This window comes from Solea senegalensis, linkage group LG2 (assembly GCF_019176455.1).
Source record: "Solea senegalensis isolate Sse05_10M linkage group LG2, IFAPA_SoseM_1, whole genome shotgun sequence".
Classification (NCBI taxonomy): Eukaryota; Metazoa; Chordata; class Actinopteri; order Pleuronectiformes; family Soleidae; genus Solea; species Solea senegalensis.
This window is the reverse complement of record NC_058022.1, coordinates 16,973,685-16,994,799: the sequence shown is the minus strand read 5'-3', so window position 1 is coordinate 16,994,799 and position 21,115 is coordinate 16,973,685. Positions and strand designations below refer to the sequence as shown.

Genomic DNA, 21,115 nt, shown 5'->3' with positions numbered 1-21,115 from the left:
CACTCTTCATCTCTCTGTCATGTGATAGAACAGGACCTCAGCGTGGGCTTCAGTCGCCGCTGCTGACATGGAAAATGTGTGTTGATGGTTACATTGACTACAAGCTTCTTATCCGCAATGTCGGTACTGACATGAATCAAATTGGTCATGAGATTGTTTTTGTAGTTTGATTCTGCTCCAATTGTGTTGTTTGTTTTTTACTTTTTAAACTTTTCTGAAGATTTCATCTGTTGAACTGCTCATAACTCATGTCCACAGTCAGAACAAGTTGTAACAAAGAAATTCAAGTAGTTTGATGCATTCCTTTATTTTTTCCTGTTTTTGTTTCCTGGTGATTGATGTCTGCTGACAATAAACTGACAATCAGTGGCTTCACTTGACTTTTATCCAACTAAAGAATCTCAGAATGTTAACTATATGTGGCTCAACATATGTTACTACAAAGGATAATGCCAGAGATATTTGTTATCATCTATCTATCTAGATATCTACCTACATTACATGTCATTTAGCAGAGGCAAAGCAACTTACAATGGAATTCAGTCAGCCAGGGGTGAAGTTGAACTTGCGACCATTGCGACCATGATATCTTTCGCACACAGGGTACTGGTCTTAACTGCTGAGCCACTCCTACCTACCTATCTATCTATCTATCTATCTATCTATCTATCTATCTATCCATCTATCTATCTATCATAAAATCTATTTATCTAACTATCGAACGATCTATTTATATAACTATCGAACGATCTATTTATCTAACTATCGAACAATCTATTTATCTAACTATCAAATGATCTATCTATCGATCAAATGATCTATCAAAAGAGCTATCGATGATATATCAAACAATCTATCGATGATATATCAAACAATCTATTGATCTATCTATCCATCTATCTATCTATCTATCTATCTATCTATCTATCTATCTATCCATCTATCTATCTATTTATCACTCTATCTATCTATCTATCTATCTATCTATCTATCTATCTATCTATCTATCCATCTATCTATCTATCCATCTATCTATATATCAGCTGTGCTCTCTAAAGGCTGGTTCCCATCAGTGATCATGTGGTGTCCGTGCAGCACATGGAGAGTAGATTTGATTCAGAACGTACTCGTCCTAAAGGTTCAGGAAACAATGATTGCAGCATACTGTGGGTCTTTATCTTGTTCAGTCGCAACATGCTGTTTGCTGGCAGAAATCTCAGACTGTGCATGGTTGATGACAGCAGACTCTGGATGTTCATTAGCTGTGCTCTCTAAAGGCTGCTTCCCATCAGTGATCAGGGGAGGTGGTGTCTGTGCAGCACTCGGAGAGCAGATGTCATTCAGAATGTACTTGTCCTGTGAGCCGGAAGAGGAAGGTGCAAACCATTTGGAGAGGTCAGGTATCAAATGACTGGATATTGACACCAGAACAAGAATAAACAAATGAATGAAACACTAATGTTGTGACCTAAACATTTGTTTTAAAGGATACCTCATCATAAACTGTCCACCTATTTGCTTTCTTGCCAAGACTTACAAATGGATAATGGTCTTCCCAGCTAGAGAACAGAAAATATCAAACTATTCCTTTAAGTTAGCAACAATTGTGCATCACTTCACCTGTTTCTTTGTTGGCTTGTAGGTCGGTTCTGTGTCAAAGACAAAAAAATATATTGTTGCAGTGGTAATATTGATCAAATGTTCTCACACTTGTCTAATAAATGTAAATGCTCTCACGTTTACGGCGGTAAAACTGTTGCAGAGTTAATGCTGTTAATGTGAAGACCAAAACAGCGACGCCTCCGCAGATATAGAAGTAGGGATGCCAGGAAGCAGACTCATCAACAGCTTGGCTCAGTGATGCAGCTACAAGAAATGAACCACATCACAATTCATAGTCTGAATCAGGCCCAGTCCCATTTCTCATTTATACTCTTTCTTCTTGACAGGGGTAGTGTTCCATAAAAATGAAAAAAGGGAATGTCTAAAATCTCAATATTTAACAGATTTAGCAACCATACGGGCCGCATCACAACCCCATCCACAGCCTACCTGAAACTGAGATGTTGATGTGGTGACTGACACGTGATTCACCATTTGCCAATCCATGCAATTCACATCTGTACAGGCCATCATCACCTGCAGAAATCTGTTTGAAAGTTAGATTAGAGATGAGTTTATCCTTGAGATGGCTGTCCTGTTGTATTTCCACGTTCTCTGTGTTTCCTATTTGTTGACATCTGCCGGTGTTAGAAAGTTTACACCAGGTTACAATCAGAGACTTTCCACAGTGAACGACAGGACAGCTGACTGTCACAGATTGTTGTGGGATTGTTACGACTGTAGTGCCTCTTTGGACCATCGTCGCAACTTCACATCTGGGAAACACACCTGAAATTAAAAACGGAGACTTTGTATAATGCTTCTACTAGACATAAAAATTGGATGGTACCTTAAAATGGTGTCTTATGGAGATGAGAGATAAATCATGGCAAATAATATGTACAGTATGTTTACATTGAATAAAACAGCCTACCTGGAACTGAGATGTTGATGTAGTTACTGATATGTGATTCACCATTTGCCAATCCACGTATTTCACATCTGTACAGGCCACCATCACATACAGAAATCTGTTTGAAAGTTAGGTAAGATAAGAGTCTATCCTTGTGACAGGTGCGCTGCCATATTTTCACATTCTCTGTGTTTCCTATTTGTTGACATCTGCCAGTGTTCGAAAGTTTGCACCAGATTATCTTCAGTGACTTTCCACAGTGTACGACAGGACAGCTGACTGTCACAGATTGTCGTGGAATTACAACTTCTCTTCTGCATCTTGGGACCATCACCGCAACTTGACATCTGGGAAACACACCTGAATTTAAAAACAATTTCAAAAAGAAATAAAATATTAAAACAAACCTCCAAAAACCACATGTTGCCTTTTGGCAGGAAATTGCTTGTCATTACATTATTTTGAACAATGGCTTTAACACCAGATCCCACACATCACATGGTTTAAATTATCTTATACAGCTTTCTATATTTTATATTTTATCAACAGTTTGAAAACATAAATTTAAAGTAATGTCTATTAATAACTCAAATTTTCCCTCAAGCTGTCTTGAACCCTACAGAATCTGCTTACCTTCATATTGTCCATGGATGGAAACAAAAAAATAAAACATTAATAGATGAATGTATGTTATTCTGTCCATTAGGCCCAACATGTTCATGACCTGAAACTTCTCACTCAGATAATGTTCAGCTGCTGCTCCACTGATGAACTCAGTTTACTTGTGACACTCACATACCATCCTGCTTTTAAGTACATCAGGTACATCAGGTACTTTCATCTGTACCACTACATACAGATGAAAGTACTGCGGCTAAGTATCGTTGTCATGGTAACTTTATGATACCGCACATGTGCGTGTGTGCATGTCTGGTGTGTGTTTTATTAGCTCCAAATAAGACATTTCCTGGTGTAAACACTACTGACCTGGTCAGGAGCACCAGTGGTCTTATGTTCCCCTTCGGTCAGTATACTCGGTGCAACACTTTAGTATAGAAACTCTTTCAACACGCAATGAGACTGCTGCAGGAAGGGGAATTTAAATTAGGGGAATTAACTATCAATTATCCTGTCTCATTTCCTCAATCTTATTGCACTTCACCTCCCATAACTGTCCACGTGAGGTGAGCTCGCTCCCTACCCAGGAAGGCGCTATCATAAGGCTTGTTCGTAACTAGCTGCATCTTTTGCCATTCAGCTCAGCTAATGGGTAATTGTTTAGCTGCAATAACAACCGCCCCATTCTGACAGCTTAGCACCTAGCAGTTAACAATTAGCTTCTTTAGCAGGCGAACACGCAAAGTAGAAAAAGCCTTCTCTTAGAGCAGGGGTCGCCAACCTTTTTGAGACCGAGAGCAAGGGTAGAGAATAATATGGAGGGCTACCATATTAACATTTTATGCAATTTACCATTAAGTGATAAATACCATGCATTCAGTTGCATACACATTAATTCCAGTGCGTACTCATAATGATTATCACAGTTTTTATAAACGATATCAATGATATTTTACAGGAATGATCATATGGAGACATACAAGTGAGGTGAAGTGAGCTACCAGGTGCTCGCAGGCGTTGGTGACCACTGTCTTAGAGGGTCCAGTAAGCCTAGCTCATGTAGGGCACCTGTAATATTTCCTTGTCCAAGACAGATACACACGCGGGACAGCTGCTGTTGTTCACACTACCACTGATGCTTTTCCTTTTTTAATACCCCAGTGTGGCACTCTGGGCGTGTCGTGAATGGTCAGCTTCAGTTTATGTTCTTCATAAATTTTTCTGAAAATGTTCCCATAGTCATCCTGGTACAATAGTGTATGGGCCTCCAGTTTACCCCCTTTTTCTTTGTTGGCTCTTGCTGTTCAGGGCTGCCAACTCTCAGTGTTTATTGACCAGAGACTAGGACAAGGCCATAAGCATCTGGCTTCTCTGCACTATTTGTGCAATCATTTTTAAGCTGCACTGCTGCAGACTGCACCCACACACTCTCTGGCTGACCCCAGGCTCGATCTAATCAGGCCCGTCTCAAACGACGCTTTCACACATGCCTACACACTCCTCATCTCTCTGTCATGTGAACAGGACCTCAGTGTGGGTTTCAGTCACCACAGCTGACATGGAAAAGATGTTTGTGTTGATGGTTACGCTGAAGCTTCTAATGCTCAATAATCCTTTATGCGAGAAAGACCTATGAGGACATTTGTTTCTCGTACAAATGTGTTGTTTCTTTTAGTCTTTTAAACATTATGAAAATGTGTATTTTTCCTCGCTTTCAAATTCCATCTGTTGAACTGCTCACAACTCATGTCCACAGTCAGGCCAAGTTGTATCAAAGAAATGCAAGTAGATAATAAATTATTTTAACAACTCACAAGCTCAAAAGAAAGGGAAGAAGCTGTATTGTTTTAAAGTTTGATTCATTCATTTATTTTGTTCCCGTCTTTGTTTTCTGGTGGTTGATGTCTGCTGACTTTAAATTGGCATCACATGGCTGAACATATGCTACTACAAAGGATAATGCCAGAGATATTTTTGATCCTCTTCTTAACTTCCTGCACATGTAAGCTGAACCACATTGACAGGCCTGGTGATACATTTCCACTGGCAGAAGGGAAAAACACTACACTTATTTTACTCTGTGTTGCCAAATAATCTTTACTCTTAAAAAATAATCTCTACACTTAAAAAAAAGAAGCAAACATTAATACTGAAGAGACCACATCTATCATAGACTATATTCAAATGCTTTCATTTGTCTAATACAAAACACCATCCAACGCTTAAACCATCAAATGAGTGTGGGTAAAAATAGCAGAAACCTAATAAGACATGAATAACAATAATAATAAAAAACAGCAACAGATGGAGAAAATGTGAGTTTTAGAGCTCAAATTAAATATACTGTCTGCTTTGCTGTAGACATACATACATGAACACAAGCCTCCTCCACCTTATCTACAGTACGTCGACCTATATACATACTGTATGTATATATTTCCAACCATGTGTCTGTGATAAATCCTAAAGGTTCAGGAAACAATGATTGCAGCATACTGTGGGTCTTTATCTTGTTTGGTCGCAACATGCTGTTTGCTGGCAGAAATCTCAGACTGTGCATGGTTGATGACAGCAGACTCTGGATGTTTATTAGCTGTGCTCTCTAAAGGCTGCTTCCCATCAGTGATCAGGGGAGGTGGTGTAAGCGCACTCGTAGAGTAGATGTCATTCAGAATGTACTGGGCCTGAGAGCCAGGAGAGAAAGGTGCAAACCACTTGGGGAGGTTAGGAATCATGAGTGTACATTTTCTGTGACATAAATAAGTCAATGAAATGCTCCTTTTTTGACTCTACTGTGACTCAGCATACTTCATCATGAACTCTCTATGTATTTGCTTTCTTGCCAAGACTCACAAATGGATTCTGGGTAAGTCTTCCCAGCTAACTTTCAGAAAGAACACAAAATATAAATGTTTCCTTTAAGTTAGCAACAATTGTGGATCACATTACCTGATTCTGTGTTGGCTTGTTGTTTGGTACTTCTGTGTCAAAGACAAGAAATAACAACAACATTGTTTTCAAATGTATTATTGTTATTATTATCATTACTATTAATAATAATGATAAAAACACAACAATAATAGTAATAATAACAACAAATAAATGTTCTCACGTTGACAGCCGTAAAACTGTAGCAGGGTTGACGCTGTTAATGTGAAGACCAAAAGAGCGATGCCTCCGCAGATATAGAAGTAGGGATGCCAGGAAGCAGACTCATCAACAGCTTGGCTCAGTGATGTAGCTACAAGAAATGAATCGTATCACAATTCATAGTCTGAATCACTTTAATAGGTCTATTTGTGAAATGTATTGCTTGGGTTTGCAACGTGTGTTTTATTTTTGGTGTTTGTTTTTGTATGGAGTAAAACTCATTTCTGAAAGGAATAAAAAAATAAATACATCAATCTAACGGCTCTACGTATCCACAATAGAGAGACTTGGTACATCACTTCTGCTACATACAAACATTAAGAGGAGAAATGGGATGGTGCCTTAAAATGTATGCATATTATCCATATTAACAAATAAAGGTTGTTACCTGCAATGCTGCCATCGGATTCTACCCCTTGATGCATGTCTTATGGGGATGAGAGATAGAATTAACACATAAATCATGGCATACATTATGTACAGTATATGTATTAACATTTAATAAAACAGCCTACCTGAAACTGAGATGTTGATGAGGTGACTGATATGTGATTGGCCATGTCCACGTAATTCACATCTGTACAGGCCATCATCATATACAGAAATCTGTTTGAAAGTTAGATAAGAGATGAGTTTATCCATGAGATGGCTGTCCTGTCGTATTTCTACATTCTCTGTGTTTCCTATTTGTTGACATCTGCCGGTGTTTGAAAGTTTACACCAGGTTACATTCAGTGACTTTCCACAGTGAACGACAGGACAGCTGACTGTCACAGATTGTTGTGGGATCTTTATCACTGTAGTGCCTCTGTGGACCTTCGCCATAACTTCACATCTGGGAAACAAACCTGAAATTAAAACAATTTTTTTTATATAGAAAAAAAAGAAAGAAAGAAAAAAATTAAAGAAAATCTCCAAAACACAAAAGTTGTCTTTCGGAAAGAAATTACTTGTCATTTCTTTCTTCTTCTTCTTTTTTTAAAACAAGGTTTAAGTTATATTATATAACTTGTATACATTTTATATTTTATCAGCATTTTGAAAACATAGAGTACAATTAATCATTTTAAGCTTTCAAGAAATGTCTTGAACACCATATCACAGAAAACCACATGTCTGAGCTTACCTTCACGTCTTCCATAGATGGAAACGAAAAAATAAAGCATTAAAAGATTAATGTATGTTAGTCTGTCCATTAGGCCCAACATGTTCATGACCTGAAACTACTCATCTAATCATTTTCATCTGCTGCTGTCACACTGCATGGGCTCAGTTTACTTGTGACAAGCTACCACTTCCTGACCACCCACATATATTCAACGACCATCCTGTCTGTGGGTACACCAGTGTGTTATGACACTGTTTCTGATGTACATGGTGAAAAACACGTATAGTGTTTGTATAGATTCATCTCACCAACACAACCACATTGCCCTGTATGGCTCAGGTAACCATGGAGCCGGACTTCAAAACCAGATCTTGACACCATTTGTGGGCAAAAAAAAAGTGGCTCAAGTCCATTCTAGACTAATTTTTTTTTTTTTTTACAAAATAAATGATATCTGCTTTTGAATTCACCTGGATGTTTTTATTTAGAAAAAAATACAATTAGAACCAACACCAACAGAGCTTCTTAAAAATAACTACAAGGACGTTATATGTTTTTCGAGTCACTTTAATTTGAGTCTTGTCTCATATCATATCATGTCTTTACATTAGAGGAGTGATTGCGATTTTAGTTTCTTAATTTTCTCAACAAAACCAGCAAAAAGTGAACATTTCTGTCTTGGACAGAGGACATAATAGTGTGTGGGTAACAACTAGACTTTTCCAACAGCGCCCTCTGGTGCATAAAGTGGCCTTTACTGAACAGGAACCCGTCACTCAAACATCCGCCACCTACAGATGATATTACATGGTAAGTTTACTTTACTGCCCTCTAGGTAGCTATGACAATTTACATTCATCCATGAAAGTTGTCTGTGTTTGTTCTTGTATTTGTGGCTTTGTGAGGACCAAAAACCGTACCATACGAAGTAAGGACATTTTGGGAAAGTGAGGACATTTTGGCTGGTCCTCACATCCTTAAAGGGATTTTTGGACCTGGTTTAGGGTTAGGCACTTAGTTGTGATGGTCTCGGTTAGGTTAAGAGGGTACGGAATGCATTATGTCCATGAGGGTCCTCACTATGAATGAGTTGCAAACGTGTGTGTTTGTGTGAAAGTGGAAGAGGTCATTGACTTCCTCATTTTGCTCGACAACTTAATTTGCACAACCATGCAAATCAGACAATATAACAAGCATGAACAGTGGCTCCACGCTCATCATCAATATCACAGTATGTGTTTTTAAATAGATGCTGCTCAGATAATTGTGGAGGAAAGCTTTGACCTTAAATGTGTGTCAGCATATGCCTCATTCAGGAAGCAAAGACTTTTACTTTACTTGGATAAACATAGTCATATACAACAATTCATTTAACAATATTTGTGACAGTATTTCACATTAGCTTTTTATTGTTTTGTCTTTACATTTATTTATTAATTCATTCTTTACAGCCCTTTGGTTTAAAACACTGTGGTTGTTTTAAAGTGCTTTACAAATAAAGTTGGATTAGAGATTAAAAAATAAAAGCGCTTGTTTTAACGTGCAACAATATTAAGTTCACAACAAAAATGCAAAATGAATCTATTAATACAAAACAAAACAAACACACAAATATATCAAACTGACTCATTATAACTTGATGTGGTTTGGAGGGCCACATATGGCCCACAGGCTGATAGTTTGAGACCACTGGGTTAGAAGGAAACTGTGAATTGTGGTTAGCTTAACGGTGTAGTGTGAAAATTTTGTAGCTAAGTTGCAGCTGAACATCCTTCATCTTACCCTTCCTTCCAAGTGTGTTGTGTAGTCTTCAGTTTGCATCAAAACTAAATAGGCTATTAGCTGTCCAATAGCAGCCTCAATAGAGATGACCCTTCTTCGAATCTTAATATAAAAGTTTCATTGTTTTGAAAACTGTTCAAAAGATTTTACACTTAGGCATTCATCTTCAAGTTCTGCCACATAATGTTTAGGCTGTGTGTGGGTGGGTGTGTGTGTGTGTGTGTGTATACAGGAAATAAAAAAAGTCTCTCGCTCTCTTGCTCTCCATTGTGACCTGTGTTCAGTAATATCTGTGTCTAGTTCAGTACCAGACTTGTAGTTGCTCACCTGCTGATAAGCACAGCCTCTGTGGACACATTATGGGAAACTGCACTTCAAAGTAAGTAATCGTCTTTCATAAAGTAGTGCCGTGGCATGACAAAATATGTGTGTACGTATATATGTATATACATATATACATGTATATATATGTATATATATATATATATATATATATATATATATATATATACATATATATATGTATGTATATATATATATATATATATATATATATATATATATATATACACATATACATATAAAATATAAAATTAATATTAAATTTAAAGATAATGGTGTGACATTCTTTACATGAAACAGTGGTGTACATGCAGCGTCAGTGTTCACCTTAGTAAGGAAATAGTGTTTGCTGGACAAAATAGCCCTAGTGTATTTGTCACTATCACAACACATATATAGCGTTAGCCCAGCGATTCACAAAGATGCAAGACCTTGATCTAGAAGCATGCTAGGTTCCATGTCATAGTCACTGATAGACGCAGTTTGTTTCAGTCTGATGTGGCTGATTGAATAAATATAAAGTGTTTCCTGTTACAAATCACACCGTTACCGCTCAACGAAACACTGCTGTACAAAAGCTACACAACTGAAAAGCAGTTGCAAATAGTAATTCTGTGTTTTAAAGTTTTCATTCTTCCAATCTCATATGTGTTTCAGTGCCATGAGAAAGAAGAAAAGAAAAGGTAAAACCACATTTACAACAAAAGTTTTGGACTACATTATGCACTTTGTTTGTATTTATACATTGAAATGATTTCTTTCAGGTGACTCTGCATCAAGGGATAAAACCAGCAAAGATAATGAGGTACACCAGTGCTGAGTTTATTTTTGTTGAGCATAAATCGTCATCGTTATCAGTCACAGCTTTTCTTAGGGCATAATGTGTTTCTATCTAGTGTGTGTATATTTGTCCAGACAGAGATGCCACACATCATCAGATTTGCATACTGAGTGATCATTATCATCGCCCTTGGTTGTGAAAGAAAGAAGGAAATGAAGCTTTTTCAGTTATTCAAAGGAAGTCCACATATAAAAAAGTGATGCTTCCAGTAGCACTCTATAATATACAATCAACTATTTGTAGTTGATTTAAAAATTTTCTCTGCTTTTTACAGCCTGCTGAGGATGTCATGTACGCCTCCATTGACCACAGAACTATCCAAGATTCAAAAACGACCAAAACTGTGTCTTATGATGATTCTGACTATGCCATAGTCAATGTTCCAGCAAAACTTCAACCTGAGCCTGAATCTGAGTGCTCATCTAAAGATGAATGTACAGATGATTATGTACTTATGGGGTAAATACAGAGGTCATTTGGACAAGATGTGGGGTTTCCAGTTGATCTGCTCAAGTTTGATTCTCAAAAACAAAACTGACAAAAAAAACAACAAGTAAATTGCAGCTGACTGAGAAAGAAATGTTTTCCTCCACTTCTAAGGGACATACACACAAGTGATGTTTCTCTCTCAGCCTACATCACGTTTCAGCCTCTTTACAGTCAACGCTCAGCCCCAATAACAGTATAACAGTATAACAATAACAGTGGCATCTCCACACCTGATCTCCAGATCTGGACGTTGGTGTCCCACTATACTGGAAGTTACACTAACGTATAAAAATCTATCTATCTATCTATCTAGCTATCTATCCGTCTATCTATCTATCTATCTATCATGATTTTGCGGATACAGGCTTGATCTTTACCCTCTTTTTTTCTCCTCTTTGGTGCTTTCCAACTGTTTGCATCCATAGTGCTGCATTAATGCCTGTTTCTAGATTTAATCATTTGTCCGAATCTGTGTCTGTCCCTCCCTCTGAGCTTCAGCTATGATATATTTTTGTTGAAACAGAATCAAGGCTTTGACCAGTATCAGTTTGGCCCAAGTTAAGTTACATCACAAAATCCTAGCTCTAACTGTTCAATCAAATTGAGTGTGCAGTGCAGTGGCCTCATTATCAAATGCATCATGAATAAAGACAGCACATACTTCCTCCTCGTTTTGCTACATAATGATAATAATAATTAAGGCTTGAGGATTTATGCTAGCGAGTGCCCTCCTGTACTCAGTGGTGTGCTGGGGGGGCAGCCTAAAGAAGAAGGACACTTCATGCCTGGACAAACTAATAAGGAAGGCAGGCTCTGTTGCAGGCACAGAACTGGACAGCCTGACATCCATAGCTGAGCGACGCACACTCAACAGGCTCCTGTCCATCATAGACATTCCACACCATCCACTACACAGCACCATACACAGACAGAGGAGCAGCTTCAGTGACAGACAGACTGAGGAGATCATCCCTCCCCCATGCCATTAGACTCTTCAACCTGCATCATACATGACACATACACACACGCACACATGTGCACGTGCATGCACACACTCACCTTTGCACCGCGATGACGGAACTTTCTGATTTATAATTCATTTCTTTTTCAACGTCTTTTTATATTTTCTATATTTCATATTAGTTTATATTTAGACTGTACTTTGCATGCCTCTCATGTTTCTATTTTGTAACATATTCTTTGAGCTGCTGAACTGTGAATTTCTCTGTGAGATGAATAAAGTATCTATCTAGCTACAGTGAGTGTACTCTCTGTGGACTGTGCTCTATTTGTCACCAGCAGGTGGCAGAAGAGTTCCTGGTTTCTTTTTAGGTTTTAACCCCCACACACACACACTCTATTTTTAGAGACAGCTCACTGTTGACATGACCTGAATATTTACTCTCTTTGAATGTGGAGAGGAAAAGCAATGTATTAAAAAAAAAACAACTGTAACTTTAAGCCTATTATCATTCAGTAAATGCTAATAAAAGTAAAAACAATCACACCTTGTACTTTATCTTGTTCTTATGTTGTGTTTCCACTTACATTGGGAGTGATGTCACCTCTAAATTCCAGAGAGAAGTCAGGAAGAAAATGGACTCAAACTTATCACGTGCTAACCATTGTTAGCTATTGTCAGTAATACCAGTCAATAACAACGCTCTACACAAACAGTAGTAGCAAGTCCACAGACTGTGAAACAAATTAGACTTTTAGCAATTAACAAATGGAAATCTCACGTCTGACTTGGTATTCTCATTAACCCTGTACAGAATAACTGAAATGAGATCAATGTGTTTAGACATAGTTTTAATATATGTAATTACATAATAATGCATTATGCCACATGACATCTTAACATAATGTTGTCCACATTATCCTGGGGCAGTTGTATCACGGAATTACTACGACTTCCGCGACTACTAATATCTACTATATTATATATTCTACTTTATGCATGTCATACCTAAATATGGGCCACGAATTTCACCAGCAACAATAACAGTCCATAGTTCTGTAGTTGAGACATGTTGCATCTGGCATCTGACATACTCTTTCCAGCTAAGTCGTTGTGTTTGTAGTTATGACTGATAATGTTCTCCATGAGACCCACACACAAAGTAGAGGGCTGCAAACATTGCTGATGGGAGCAAGCATATGTGACACAGGGTTCCATCAGTCAAGTGCGACGCTTCTGTGTCTTTCATCTCAATCCTCTGTCTCAAACCGTTACTTGGCCTTCACGTTCTCAAAAAGCGCCTTGTGCGTTAAAGTGTATGTGGGTGTAAGAGAGAGAGAGAGAAAAAAGTTTGGAGGGTCTGAGAGAAAGATGCAAAAAAACTCAGTTATAGATAGAGTTCTCTCGTTGAACGTAGCTGGCATAGGGCTCCACTTCCTCTACATCCTCTGTCTGTGAAAAACAAACAGAGCGGTGTTGAATGAACAAATGAAACTTAATGATGCACAAAACAACACAAAAGAGATAAACCACACAAAAACAACCCACCGGTGGGGATTTGGAGAATGATATTTCAGACTGCTTGCACGACCTGGCAAAATGTGGATACACAAACCAGATCAACAACTCAACAACAAAAAAGCTTGACTCATTCAAATTTGGTTTTCATCAACTTAGACTTCTTACCTCAATGTCATTATTTTCTTGTGTGCAAGAAATACTAGTCCCACCAAAACGATAAGAACTACAACACCAATAAGGATGAGCAGCCAGGGAAAATAACCTGCGTTGAGAGAAAAAAGACAAATGTTCATTAAATGTTGTATCCACTTCTTATGTCTTATCCACGTTTTGTACGTCTTTTCATTTATTTTAGTTGTTTTTAGTGTTATAGTCAAGACCACCTAAACCGAGACCAAGTCGAGACCAAGACCACGGTGTATCGCGATCAAGACAAGACCAAGACTTTGAGGGGTCGAGACCGAGACAAGACCAAGACTGTTAGCGTCGCTTTGCAGAATTTACACGTTGCGCTGTGTTTTCTTTTGGAAGTATTCATGCACAAAAAGTCTTGGTGGTTCAGGTAACCAAATTATATTATAGATGAGTTGGCTGACATCTTCTCACGGCCTCTTCTCCTGTCACTCACGTGCACTTTTGTGGGGGGCGTGTGAAAGGGGGCGGGAGGGGTGACAGCCGTTAACGGTGACAAAAAGTTATTGATTGTACCCGAAGCAATACGATTTACGCACAATCACAGTAATGATATTAACAAGTTAATCCAAAAATGCACAGACAATTTATTGATATTCTCACAGTTGTGGTCTTGACCAGTCTTGAAATAAAATCCAGAGTCCGCTTTGTCCGAGACCGAGACAAGACCGAGTGCAGACGATCTTATCACCTTGCGTGAACTTTAATGCCTTTTTATTTATTGTGCCTTTTATTTATTATTCTGTACAGCACTTTTATTGATTGTGGTTGTTTTAAAGTGCTTTACAGATAAAGTTGGATGGGATTGGATTAGACTGGATAGACTGAGTCAGGTCTGATAGTATTGCTATAAGCCTATAAGAGTGTCTAGTTTGGGGGCAACAAAAAAGGTCAACATAAAAGTCTGTTTTCATATGAAACGATTTATAGTTCACAATCTAAGCATATTTATGATGCAGAATGTAATAAAAATAAACTCATTATAATTTGATATTAAGTAGCAGGCCACATGAAATTGATTGGGGGGCTGCATGTGGCCCGCGGGCTTACAAAAACTAAAGTTATTTCCAAAACTAAAGTAAAGTTATGACATCTTAAGAATCATCACTTGTAAATCTGCCAAAGCCTGACCTTCTCTGAGCTCTGGCGCCAGAATCCTGTCTTGTTTCCAGTATGGGTGCCTGATCACACAGGTCAGGTTCTCTGCATCCACACCCTTTGTGAGCTCCAGATGACTCGCCACTGAAATAAATCCATCTGAATCATGGTGGGTTGTTACAAACGGTGCAATTCCCTGAAGACTCCAGCTGATGTTGGCTGCCGGTCTTCCTCTTTCGGCTTTGCAGACAGCCACCATCTTCTTGACCTTATGCTCCAACCAGGCTGATGTCACAGGAGGAACTAAAGACAGAAAAGGGACAATATGATTTACCAAACAAAAAGAGAAATGTATTTGCTGTCACACATGAAAATTAATATAATATACTTTGACATTAAAGGGTCAACAACAACATTCATGAATTGCGTGACATTTAGCGTTGTAACAACCCTATATTGTGTGTGCTCTGTGTTTCTCATCTTGTTGCAGCTGATCGTCTTTGCTTGATTAATTAATAATGACTTTATTACAAGAATGAAGTTGTAATATTACGACTTTATTTTCATAATGTTACAACTTTATTCTTGGAATATTATGACTTTATTCTCTGAAGATTTTTTTTTTGTTTGTTTTCTTTTCAGTCTGGTCTTAATACTCAGTCAGTGATATTTTGTCTTTAAGTGTCTTGCTCAAAGACACATACTATATCGACTAGCAGGGCCAAGAATTGAACACACAACATTACCGGTGGAAAGACAACTCGCCCTACCACTGAGCAACCATGGCTCAATCCTAACTCTTCACCTTTTTAATACTTTTACTTAACTTAAGTACATTTTATATCAGAAAATTACTTTGAAACTTAAGTCCAGTAAATGTCATATACTTTAAGACTTTTACTTCAGTAATATTATAAAAAGTAACTTTTCTAACTTTTCTGGCCAGATAGAAGTAACCCTTTTAGGTACTTTATACAAGACTGGATACATGTGATGGAAGTCGGCAGAATAATAAAATGATTTCAGTGACCAGATCTTGTTATTAGAGGAAACAACGTCAAACGTTACAGAGCTAAACATCTCATTTTCTGATACATACATAAAATAGCACAGATGATATAATAATAATGCAGAGGAAACAGTATATTTTCATGTGAGGGGGAAAAAATAACCATGTACCTGTGATTGTCACGTTGAATGCATCATTTTTGTTTCCCCCGGAAAAAACGGACTCACATTTGTAAATCCCCACGTCTTCAGTTGAAAAGTTTGGGATGCTCAGATAAAACTGAGCCTTGGATTTGTTTCCAAGGGGCTTTCCGTCACTGCAGTTGTCCTTGTCTTGAACACCATCCTTCCAGGTTATCTTACAGGTTCTGTGTTTCAGCTGGATGGTCCAAATAACAAACAGGGTCTCATTCCAGGATTTACCACTGCATGTCAGATTGGCATCACTCCCCAGGTTGAAAGTTACATTTTGGATACCTGGAAAAAAATGAAAGGAACAATTCATAGCCATAAACAATAAAATGACAGTATGTACGTTCTTACAAAAACAGAGAGACATCAATTCATTCACTAATTTTCTTATCCTTTGTGAGAAGAAGGAGCTAATCGAGCAAGAATCAGAAGCAGACAAACACAAAAATAGTAAAAATAAAGGAAAACCAATTATAATTTGCAGCACAAATATGACTTTAAAGCACAAGTACGTGACTTTTTTTAATCATCTGCTTTCATCATGGCGTGATTGCTACAGCAACAGCATGTCAAGCTGAAGTGACATAGTGTGGATTGGAACGGAGCCCCGGACATGACATGGTAAAAAAAAAACTATAACGTGCGCACGAAATACTACTTTGTAGCTCATTCCCAGCCTAAAATAAAACGTGTAGCTTTAGCCACTCTACTGCCTCTCTAGGAACAAGCACACATTACTTTCTTTTCTTAAAATTTTACTCATGCTGCAAAAATATACGTGGAGATAACGAAAACAAGAAAATGATTTTTACCATCAGTGCTGGAGTTCACAGACGTGCTCGGAATAGTTCCTGAGAGAAATGATCAATGTACAGTAGGAAAAAAGAGTTAGTGAAATAGAGTGCTGTCAGTTAGAAAGAAGAAGGTGTTGAAGAGACATATTCAATCAGCAGGGCAATAATTGTTGTGATTGATTAGTATTCATTAGTTAGCCAGTTAGGGTGTGAGACGAGAGGACAAATCTGCAGAAATGTATTTAATATTTATAGAGATAGAGTTTTGGTGTCTTAAGTATAATGTGAAACTCTTGAATCTTTAATATTTATGGACTTGTGTGCACAGCAGGGTGTCATTAGGGAGTGAGACTTCTGAGGAAAACTGAAGCAGAGACTGTGAAACTGTCGCTCTCAAACAGAAGTCTGTCTCTCTCATGTCCCAGACCCACAGTGGAGGAAAGGTGCCCCTGTAACCTTCATCTGAAATCATGATTTCCACAAGTGCTACTTGTTCATTTAGAAACCACAGCGGCTGTTATGATAAGTCTTTTTTCTCTCTTGCTAGCCTCTGCATCATGCCACCTCCACTGTGCACACATATTATTTCCACTGAGAGTTTGCATCGTGAGTCATATAACCTTGATTTAAAATCACAAAGCAGCTTACATTTACATTTAACACCTTTTAACGACTTCTCGGGACCATGATACTGAAGTTGAAGTACAGGTCAAGTATTTACTAACAGTACCACAACTGACACATTCATAAAAAGTTGTGTAGTAACGTGCTGTATTAAAATGTTCAAACCTGGATCCAGGCTCCAAACTTTAGACACTAAGAGGATAACTGCAACACAAATCCATGTCACGTCCCTCATCCCCGGTTGCCTTCAGGTTCTTCTGTGAAGGGACTTCTACAGTGTTCCACACTCCAGCAAGAGAGACATCGGCGAGTCCAGTCTTTAAGTCCTCATTCCTTAAATCTGTCTGCATCGACATCAGACTTAGCAGTGAGGACCTTCCTGGGCTGCCATGTCACTGAAGCGTCCCTGAGCAATTTTACTTTCTCTCTAGTCTGCAACTTTCATTCTTTCATTTCGTTCTTCACCTCCCCCAGACAAAGTGAAAATCTGTGACATGCTTCATATTATAGAAATGTAACGTACCCATGACTAACAAATCCCTCCCTTTTTCTCTTCCCCCTCTCCACACTGCTTTCCACTCAAACAGCTGCCTTTTCCCCCCACACACACAGGATGTCATCTGATAAGAAACAAGTTTCCTTTCTTGCCTGTCACATGATCACCCTCTGTCACATTTGTATCAAACATTAGACAAACATTATTTAGCCGGTATAAACTATAAACTTATTGTGTTGGGTATTTATCAAGTTTTGGTATAATACTCTCCTCAAAACTGTATAAATGCCTTACTCTTTGTCTTCATAGAATGAAAACGAATGCAGTATAAAGTTCTACAAAATACTTATGTACTTATGTAAAGCTGAGTTACCATCAGTTTAAATGATAGAATATTATAACCATGACAAATTTAGGTGAGATAATTTTCCATTTATAAGAAACTGAAGATAAAAGGGTTTTTAAAGGTTCAGTTCAGTACAGTACATTTTTTTTTTTAGGATTTGTACCAAAATAACCGTCCCCAGAGTAAAACAGTACGGTATGGTCAGGGTGGCTACGCCCACAATAGTCAGCTGATTGGTCACTACCTTATGTTATATATATGTTATATGTATATGTTAAAAATAAAAGTGTATATAAACAGTATATGTCAAAGAAATGGTGTAACTGTCCCATGGTTATTCTAGCGATCTATTCTCGTACAAAAGCTTGACGTCTCGCTGGGACAAACAGCCAGAAAAAGAGCTGCTGGACGTCCTCTATTGTTGTATGATGTCCCGCTACATGTCTATCATCACAGCCCACACAAGCCCACACAAGCCCCACCCGGGGCTTTACCTCTGTGCCAAACCAAAACCGTACCATGATGGAAACACAGCATTATTGTATGAATTGTTGTTTTTCATTACCACAGAAGGAACCTTTTATAATTGACCACCATGTTTTTTACAGCAATCTGCCATGGACAAACTAAACATCTAAACATCTTCTCCAACACCCTCGGAAGAGATTTTAAGCTGCAACACCAACAATAAATGTTATTAACTTTTATACACTGTACCTTTAAGGTAGACGGCCTTTCAGGGTTTAAATATGTTTGCAATAGTAGTGATAAGTAAACCTATAAACCGATAAGGTGTATAGATTGCAAGAAATCATACATGCTGAGTAAGCTTTATGTGGAAACTGTTGGTTTCTGTTTCGGTGTAAGAACATGTCGCTCTGAAGAGAACGCACTACAGCGCTTCTTACGTGTGCCAATGAAACGTGTTCATGTAGGTGAAGGGGTTATCGCTACAGAAGAGGATTAGGATCCACAGAGGAAAAAAATATTTGAGTTCTGACTTTAAACTCAGAATTCTCAGATTGTCAGAATTCTGAGTTTTAAGTCAGAACTCAAATATTAAATAAGTCTGTGGCCCTAATCCTCTTCCGTTTGCAGATCGGTAATAATAAAACAACAGCCCATGTGTGTTATGTGTGTGGTTAGACTGTGGTTTCACTCACACAGAGACATCCTCCTATTAACGGTCACAAAAGAGACCAAATATGAACAAAAGACATGTTTCTTTCAAACTTGTCTTGTGTGTGTGTGTGTGTGTGTGTGCGCCCACGTTTCCCCAAGAACAGCATAATAACGAAAGCTCAGCAACTGGTATGAGGAGTTGACACTTATGGGAGGATGGAAATATCTGCATGTAAGCTAAACCCAGACACAATGCTGTTCTCCTTTTTTTGAGACTAGTAATATGAGACGCTGCTTGTCTATCACATAGAGCATGAACAGCTGACTGTGAGCTGGCACATGTGATGTAAAGGAAATAGAATTTTGTTTTGCAATTCTCCACAGAATTGCAAAACATTTTAGTTTGAAATAGTGTTGGTATAGGTCAGCACTCTCCAAATATGGGAGTATAATGTGTGTGTGTGTGTGTGTGTGGGTGTACTTGTATTTGTTTCTTCTTCAGAACCTTTTTTAGGCATAAACACTGACACAAAACCTGGTCCTAATGAGCTACTTGGTTAGGTTTAGATTGTGCGCAGGTTAAGGTTAGGGTTAGGTCTTAACTGGTTAGGGATAATGTGTTGGTTAGGCAGTCCAAATGAATGGAAGTCAGTGAAGTCAGCGAGAAGTCCTTCAAAGGACAAATCTGTGTGTGTGTGTGTGTGTGTGTTATGGAGTGAGGACATTTTTAGTAAAGTGAGGACATTTTGGCTGGTCCTCACTTCCACAAGGGCTTTTAAGGTTAAAATTGTGTATAAATTAGGATTAGGGTTAGAGTAAAGGTTAGGTTTAGGGATTTAGTTATCATGGTTAATGTAAGGGGTTAGGGAATGCATTATGTCTATGTCTGTGTGTGTGTGTGTGTGTGTGTGTGGGTGGGTGGGTGTACTTGTATTTGTTTCTTCTTCAGAACCTTTTTTAGGCATAAACACTGACACAAAACCTGGTCCTAATGAGCCAACTGGTTAGGTTTAGATTGGGGGCAGGTTAAGGTCTTAACTGGTTAGGGATAATGTGTTGGTTAGGCAGTCCAAATGAATGGAAGTCAGTGAAGTCAGCGAGAAGTCCTTCAAAGGACAAATCTGTGTGTGTGTGTGTTATGGAGTGAGGACATTTTTAGTAAAGTGAGGACATTTTGGCTGGTCCTCACTTCTTTTAAGGGCTTTTAAAGTTAAAATTGTGTTTAGATTAGGGTTAGAGTAAAGGTTAGGTTTAGGGATTTAGTTATCATGGTTAAGGTAAGGGGTTAGGGAATGCATTATGTCTATGTGTGTGTGTGTGTACACCTGGTATTCCTCATGTTGTGGGACTACACGATCATATTATGGGGACTTGTCTTCCTTACGGGGACAAACATAAGGGCCCATAACATGTGAAGACATGTTTTTAAAGTTAGCCTGAGGTCAGGGTTGGGTTTAGGTTATAGGTCAGGGTAAGGATTACGATTAGACCATTAGTAATTATGGCTAATGTTAAATAAAGTCTCCAGGAAATAAATGTCATTGCAATGTTCTCTGAAGTCATGGAAACCAGTGTGTGTGTGCTTCCCCTTGATAAGAGTGACTTCTTGTTGATGACCAACATTCAACAGGGAAGAAAAAGATGCATAAAAACAACAATGAAGTATAACATTAAAGCTGCTGTCTTTCGTCTTTTGGCTCAGTCTTCAATTGAGCATATTATCAATTTTGTAAGTTGTTCCCATTTTGACGAAAATAGGTGACCCCTATGATGGCAGTGGCCAAATCTCAATTCTGTGGGCTTCAAAACTGAGTTCAGACTTATATGGGCGACATCACGATTGGTTGCCACATGATATATTTATATATATACTGTATAATACCGTACAGACCAAACCATCTACCCACTCCTGCATA

General features: G+C 38.2%; 4 protein-coding genes across 7 annotated transcripts; 1 reads left to right on the top strand and 3 right to left on the bottom strand.

Moving 5' to 3' along the window:
• Positions 1–1,016: 1,016 nt before the first annotated feature.
• On the bottom strand, positions 1,017–3,056 carry LOC122765329. Its single transcript, XM_044019521.1, has 5 exons — positions 2,537–3,056; positions 2,053–2,391; positions 1,738–1,866; positions 1,621–1,649; positions 1,017–1,356 (listed from the first exon to the last, which is right to left on the bottom strand). Exons 1-5 carry the CDS (start codon positions 2,844–2,846, stop codon positions 1,141–1,143), a joined length of 1,023 nt encoding a protein of 340 aa, XP_043875456.1. The 5' UTR covers positions 2,847–3,056; the 3' UTR covers positions 1,017–1,140.
• A 1,922-nt stretch (positions 3,057–4,978) lies between these two features.
• si:ch211-214p13.8 (B- and T-lymphocyte attenuator) lies at positions 4,979–7,550 on the bottom strand. Of its 3 annotated transcripts, none has more exons than XM_044019236.1 (6): positions 7,410–7,550; positions 6,799–7,131; positions 6,672–6,710; positions 6,246–6,374; positions 6,083–6,114; positions 4,979–5,817 (listed from the first exon to the last, which is right to left on the bottom strand). In XM_044019236.1, exons 1-6 carry the CDS (start codon positions 7,495–7,497, stop codon positions 5,605–5,607), a joined length of 834 nt encoding a protein of 277 aa, XP_043875171.1. In that variant the 5' UTR covers positions 7,498–7,550; the 3' UTR covers positions 4,979–5,604. The 3 variants fall into 3 exon arrangements, with proteins under 3 accessions (XP_043875171.1, XP_043875172.1, XP_043875173.1); XM_044019237.1 differs by having other exon boundaries at positions 6,799–7,118; XM_044019238.1 differs by having other exon boundaries at positions 6,799–6,889.
• A 1,891-nt stretch (positions 7,551–9,441) lies between these two features.
• si:ch211-214p13.7 lies at positions 9,442–12,183 on the top strand. The gene is made up of 4 exons (XM_044048549.1): positions 9,442–9,552; positions 10,173–10,198; positions 10,280–10,320; positions 10,631–12,183. The coding sequence occupies exons 1-4, from the start codon at positions 9,533–9,535 to the stop codon at positions 10,817–10,819; spliced, it is 276 nt and encodes a 91-aa protein (XP_043904484.1). The 5' UTR covers positions 9,442–9,532; the 3' UTR covers positions 10,820–12,183.
• Positions 12,184–12,640: 457 nt separating this feature from the next.
• Positions 12,641–17,810, bottom strand: si:ch211-214p13.9 (cell surface glycoprotein CD200 receptor 1). 2 transcript variants are annotated; one of them, XM_044048526.1, is made up of 7 exons: positions 17,401–17,810; positions 16,630–16,668; positions 15,797–16,102; positions 14,651–14,920; positions 13,493–13,589; positions 13,355–13,397; positions 12,641–13,258 (listed from the first exon to the last, which is right to left on the bottom strand). In XM_044048526.1, the coding sequence occupies exons 1-7, from the start codon at positions 17,468–17,470 to the stop codon at positions 13,190–13,192; spliced, it is 894 nt and encodes a 297-aa protein (XP_043904461.1). In that variant the 5' UTR covers positions 17,471–17,810; the 3' UTR covers positions 12,641–13,189. The 2 variants fall into 2 exon arrangements, with proteins under 2 accessions (XP_043904461.1, XP_043904470.1); XM_044048535.1 differs by lacking the exon at positions 16,630–16,668 and having other exon boundaries at positions 17,401–17,809.
• Between the last annotated feature and the right edge of the window lie 3,305 nt (positions 17,811–21,115).